At 45.6% G+C, this 6,322-nt stretch overlaps 1 protein-coding gene across 1 annotated transcript in view; it reads right to left on the bottom strand.

Annotated features, from left to right (window-relative positions):
- Positions 1–2,155: 2,155 nt before the first annotated feature.
- Positions 2,156–6,322, bottom strand: part of PHF21B (PHD finger protein 21B) — a 59,711-nt gene continuing 55,544 nt past the window's right edge. Inside the window, exons 10-12 of the mRNA XM_017826545.1 lie at positions 5,959–6,034; positions 5,084–5,187; positions 2,156–2,615 (exon numbers count right to left, since the gene is read on the bottom strand). Of these exons, the coding sequence (XP_017682034.1) occupies positions 2,391–2,615; positions 5,084–5,187; positions 5,959–6,034 (405 nt within the window). The 3' untranslated portion in view covers positions 2,156–2,390. The remainder of the gene's footprint in view (positions 2,616–5,083; positions 5,188–5,958; positions 6,035–6,322) is intronic.

Below are 6,322 nucleotides of genomic sequence, written 5' to 3'. Positions count from 1 at the left end.
TTTATAAGTGACTTTACAAAATGGGGCCACCACACACTTCGAAGAGCACCTGGAAGTGCAGGTCTGAAACCAAAGGCCAGGAGTCTGCCAGCAGATCTGCAATTATTCCAAGGGACTGGACAGGGTGCCCTGCCTGCGAGACACCATGGCCTCAAGGAAGAGGTCACTTTCCCAGAAGAAGGAAAGCAGAAATTACTGTAGTTATTCTGGCATCGTTTAAATATGAAAATTGAAGAGAGTGGTGGAGAAATCAACACAAATTTCTTCCCCCCCTCAGCCAGAGTGTGGCCAGGGAAGGACGTGCTGTGTCCCCTCAGAGCCAATACCACCACGACAACACTGCCATTAAATTGTCAGTCAAGTTTAATGCATCATAAAGAAGTAAAACTACATTGGCATATTTAAGACAAACACTTTTTTTTCCTATGCACACTATCCACTGGACAGTCCCCTTCTCAAAATAACTACTTTTAACAGTCCAAGACTTCAGAAATTCTTCACATATTCAACCTTCCACGCCTTTCCTTTTTTTTTTTTTTTTAAATTCATCTGAGAAGGAAAAAGAAAACTCGTTAAACCTGAAAACATTTACATTGCAAGCCACGTCAGAATGCATAATTGGCGTACAATAACCAATGTATAACAATTGTGGTTTTTTTTTTTACTTAGTTCACTTTGTTCATCAATAAAAGAATATAAAAATCTTGTTCAACCGAGTGTTGTGTATTAAAATAGATTTGTATAGTACTGCACAGTTTCTCCCGGAGTTGTGAAAATGGTTGAAGGGACCACGTGCTGCCTGGTGATGGGCGACGGAAAAAGCCAGTCCCTCGTGTGGTTTTTTTTTAATTTTTTTTTAATTAAAAACGGCGACAACAACAACAACAAAAAAAAAAAAGAAAACAAAGAAGGTATTCGGCACCGTGTGATATGTTGATGTGAGAGACCAGCCTCGGGTCGTGCTCTGGAGGCTTTCCTTAAGTACCTGTTGTGCTGATTGAGGGAGACCTCAGAGAGGGCAGGGACGGGGGCACCCGGGGGGTGCTCTGGGAAACCCGGGGTGCCCATCACTCCCTTCCCAGGCAGCCAAGGAAGGGGGGCCGTGGCCTGGGGGGCCAGGAGGGCCCTTGCAGAATCAGGAAGACTATCTAGTGAAACCAGCAGGTGCACTGGGGTTTCCTCAGGCTAACGCTAAACGCTCCCCAGATATGCTAAAATCCAACAAAACATTAAAAAAGAATCAAGTTTCCAAAAAAATAAACCCCCACCCCTTTCAATTTTCCATGCCCTGTCCCTCCCCCAGAACTCTTGATATTATCCAGTTCCAGAAACAACCCCTTGAGGCAGTTTTTTTTTCTTTTCCTGTACCATTTCAGCAGATATTTCTACAAGAAAAAAAAAATTAAAAAAAATCACACTACGTATTTTTAACAATAAAAATGCAGTACAAAAATGTAAAGTTATCTTTTTGGCATATTATCTGTACTGGCAAGAAACAAAACCCAGAATAATTATTTGCTTTTTTTTTCCTTTAAAAAAAAAATCCAAAATTAACCAAAAGAAAAAAAAGAAAACCCCAAAATAACCTCTTTAAAAAATGAAACCCAACCTGCCAAAGATATCCACTATCATGGTTTATGCTAAATCTTGCACAAAAACTCCATGAGAAAAATACACTGATAGCAAAATAAGTAAAAAGGACCTGCAAAAAAGTAAGGAGTTTTACAGTCATACTTCTTTAAATACTTCGGAACGCATATACAGAAGCATCAGCATGAAAATACTTCAATATTTTACTAGAAACGCTAACTTCATACAGTTTCTTTATTTAAATATCTGCAATTCTCAACTCTAATAATACTGAAAAAAAGGATCTTTTTGTTTCGAAGGCTCTGTGAGTGTCCATGGTGGCCCCCAACCCACGGGGCCAACTTTGTTCCTCTGAAAACAATCCGAGTCAAGTCCTAAGTAGTTGAGTTCCCGGTTACCTCGGGGATCCCAATTCCCCTCCCACACACAGCTTTCAGCCCCACTACTCCCCCACTACCTCACTAACTCTGTGCATTGACAACTGCCCCCTCAAAGCAGGCCAGAGAGCCTGCCTGCCCCCCACTATCCCTCTCCCCACCGGCCGCGCTCCTCCCGCTCATCCTCGGGCGCGAAGACAATTTAAGGCCAACAGAACAAAACAAAATCTCGTAAGCACGGAAGGTCCTGGCAGACCCAAACCCCGCAGCACGACCCGCTCCGTGGGGAACCCGCTGCCACAGCCCCCTGCAAAGCGGGCTGGCTGGTGTGCAAGCCTCCGTCCAAACCCAGCGCTCCCGCGGTCCGGTGGCATCTCTGCTCCGCTCAATGCAGAAAGTTCCCAGTGCCCTGGGCCCGCGCTGTCAGTTGTTGCCCTGCGATGGCTGCAGGGCTTTGTGCATGGCAGCGGGGCCAGGGGAGGGCTTCATCCAGGGCACCGACAGCAGGGAGGAGGTGGTGGTGGTCGTCATGGTAACCTGAATCATCTGCTCGCTCTGTATCAGTCTAATGAGGGTTTTGAGACGTTCCAGTGATGACTGAGTCCCTTTCTGCTGGGCCAACAGGCTGGTTTTTAGCTCTAAGCATTTCTGTCAAATGAAGAGAAGGAAAGGCTGAGAGCACATTCAAATCGGTGTCAAACATCTCCACCAAACGTCCTTTTGTGCCTCGAGTGCACGTCCTGCTCAAATGAAGTATATTCTCCTTTGGGGATAGCAAACCCCCAGCTTAACAAATGGAGTAATCACCAGTGCTGCACACACTGCAGCAGCTGTCTGAGGGAACAGTATTCTTCCCGGTCCAAATGCATTTAGAGGACATTTCCAAGCTCATCCCGTGGACAGCCTGGCACAAGCACCTTCTGCACTCACTGCACAGGGATGGCTGCCATGGGAGTGCAATAGCTGTGCTACTGGAAAGTACCAAAGGCACCAGTGAGGTCTCTAAACCTCACCAAAAGGCACTGAGGGGTCAAACTCACCACGATGCATTCTGTACGTGCCACACACTTCAGGGAGTGAGTACTGTGAAGATGCATTGATCTCACGAAATGTTAATATTTTTCTCACTACACGTCGATATTTTTGTGGCAGAAAACTTTGCTGTGAGACACAGCTGTTACACCAGTGCAGTCACCAGAAAGCCCTTGTCCAGGGTGGCCAAACTGCACCCTGTGACCACCTGGAACATTTCATACAAACCTCCATGCAAATGGGCATGAGAGCAGGGGCCAAACAAAGGCGTCCCAAATCTCCTGCTTCTCCAAGAAGAGATAAGGAGAATCAGCAATTCCCCTTTCCCTCTCCAACCACAGACTGCTGCAGCCAACATCCCATTCTTCTGCGAGGGACCAGCTGAGAGACCCAAACCCTGAGCCTGTCTGCTACATGGAATGGTCCAGTGGCCTCTGCTATCTGAAACCTCCTGTTTTCTCTCTCCCAGTGGGCCCAGGGGTCTGGCAAAACTGGTTACTTGTCTGCAGACTGCTCCTGTTTGGCCGTGGTCCAGACTGCCCAGGGCAGGGATTCTCCGGTCCTGGGGAACTGGGAAATGTTCACTTGAGAGTCAACTTGTTTGGAAAGCAGTTGTGTGAAGCTGCTCAGAGTTGGTTTAGAGAGATGAAATCTCAGGTGAAGGCTAAAGCATGTTCTGATTTCACCAAATAACACCATTGCACCTGTGGTGTGCATGAGAGGGTTCTTTTTTAACGTAAATCTCTGTTAAAATGTCAGAATGAAATTGCTCTGTGCTGAAACACCTTTAAGTGCTTTTCCCTTTCAAGTGGATACCTTTCCAGTAAATTTAATCATTGGCTGATATTACCATTTAAATAAAATAGTGCTGCCCACTGAAAGAACCCCATTCTGCTTAGGTAGAAATCTTACTGATTTAGACACACACCTGAGAACTGACTGCTTTTCTTTTTCCAAACTCCTCATCCCACTGACCTCTCCTACCTACTTCATACACACGTGTTTCCATTAGTGCTCATGGTGCCTGAACACACTTACAGGGAATATTCCCCACTGTGATGTCTTTTAATAAGTTATTGCTTTTCCTTCCACTCTGTTTTAAATGTGATAAATATTTTAACATGCCCCCTCTGGATAACTGCACTGGTAAAACAAGCAGTGACCTGTTACTCCTGCAGCTGCCACTTTGATTTTTCCAGGGCAAGGAAGTGTCAAATATTTATTGAGACTGCCATGCAAACTAAGAGTCAGGTAGCCCCAGATCAGTTCCTTCAGCCATGAAGGATAGGAATTATGGCTTTGAATTCAGCCCTTTTAGCTAGAGAGTGGTCCTCATAGCACAATATATGTGAGAGACACCTCAAACCAGCTTTGAAATTAGTTTGAATGATGAAAATTATTGAACCCATTTCCAGTCATGCAGAGGTGTTACAACATTCAGCTCCTGAGACAAATAAAGATGGTTATTTCTACTTCACCTCAAGAGTTTTGAGCTAATGGACAAGCAGCTACCCCTGGAGGAGATGCTTGTGGCTAAACTTTTCCCCTGGAGCATGGAAGTGCCTTGAAGTCACTGGGTACATCAGAGCTATCTATGGCATTACAAGGAAGGCAGCCCCTGCTGTTTGGGGGGGGGGGTTGAGTGTGTATTTGCCAAAATAAAGATGGTTATTTCTACTTCACCTCAAGAGTTTTGAGCTAATGGACAAGCAGCTACCCCTGGAGGAGATGCTTGTGGCTAAACTTTTCCCCTGGAGCATGGAAGTGCCTTGAAGTCACTGGGTACATCAGAGCTATCTATGGCATTACAAGGAAGGCAGCCACTGCTGTTTGGGGGGGGGGGTTGAGTGTGTATTTGCCACAGGAACTCAAGTGATTTCTCCTCCTCAGCCTGCCAGAGCAGTTGGTTTTTGTGCCTAAAGGAAATCCACATGTATTTCCTCTGAGAGAAACACATTCACACTTGAAACTCTGCAGCTTGGGAGCAAAAATCATTTTCTAGCCACAAACCACCAGTTTTTCAGGCACAAATGCTTTATAAACATCTCAGCAGGAGACTCTGTGTCCCCAATCAGGTGTCCTACCTTCACTGCATTGTTGAGAAGTCGATCTTTTTCTTCTAACTGCCTGTGCTCACTCTTCAGCTCACTGCTTCTCTTTAATAACTTTCTCTTCTCTTCTTCTTTGACTGTGGAACAATGAGATTAAGGATGCAGAGGTAAGGAAAGGACAGACAGCAGGGCTGTGCAGCTGTGCCCATGTCTAGTGCACAGGACAACCCAAAAGCTTCCAGTCCATCTTTGAGATTAATTAAAATTCATCCTTAGACCACGTGTCTCCCAGAAAGAGGTGGATGGTGTTTAAGAACAGGTCAGCCACCTGTAATGGCAGTGGTTTGTGACCCTGCTAAAAAGCACAACTGAAACAGTGCCACACCTCCACAAAGCTCCTTAGGATATGATCTGATGCCCCAAACAGCCCATTGTAAGAGTGCAACAGGGAACTGAAAGAGTACTGATCAATGAGACTAATGACTGCCATACCCAACAGTACTGAAACTATTGGAAGCTGGTGTTGCTGTAGTGCCTGAGACACTGTGCTACATACCCAATTACATGGCTCTGCTTAGCCTGACTGTGCCTCTCTGCCTCCCACACTATGATTCTGCCTCAAAATCCCATTTTCAGCCCTGTTCTCAGGAAGGCACCACTTTGATGACAGTCTCCCCCAGAGAGTGAAGATCCTGACAGTCCCATCTCAGCTTCCTTTCAGAGGGAAGATGGCAAGGAGCAGATCAAGGGGAAAGGGAGAGAAAGTGGCTTTCTGTTCCCAGCCCCTTATGGCCCTTTGCTTACTGCCACCCTCAGACCTGGCAGCATTGCAGGACTACTTTAATACTACTGCTGAGAGGGACTCAAATGGCAGGGAATCCCTTGTCAGCATCTGCATTAATCCCTACCTGTTTTATGAGTAACATAGGAGTGAACAATAGCCAGAGTTCCAGTCCATGGTACGTTGTCATCTTTCTTTAACACCTATAAGCCCAGGAAACAGTAAAAATTTAGGACTCCACAAAGACACACGTTAACATTTCTCTTCCTCCAGCCTTGCAGCTCTGCAGGACCAGGTCTTGGGTCCTTGTCTCAGAACATAACAGTGATCTAAAGCTGAACATAAAGAACTCTGAGGCACAGAATCTACACTTTAGTGACACTTGGGTGTTTTAGTAATTGTTTTCTTGCTTGTGCAATCAGCATTATTCACAGCAACTAGACAGACCAGCACTTCTGCCACTACTGTGATCGACAGCTGTGTGTAAGTAA

The sequence above is a fragment of the Lepidothrix coronata genome, unplaced genomic scaffold, assembly GCF_001604755.1.
Source record: "Lepidothrix coronata isolate B3197 unplaced genomic scaffold, Lepidothrix_coronata-1.0 Scaffold129, whole genome shotgun sequence".
In the NCBI taxonomy this organism is placed as follows: domain Eukaryota; kingdom Metazoa; phylum Chordata; class Aves; order Passeriformes; family Pipridae; genus Lepidothrix; species Lepidothrix coronata.
The sequence above is the reverse complement of the archived record's forward strand: the minus strand, read 5'-3'. Positions and strand labels throughout refer to the sequence as shown.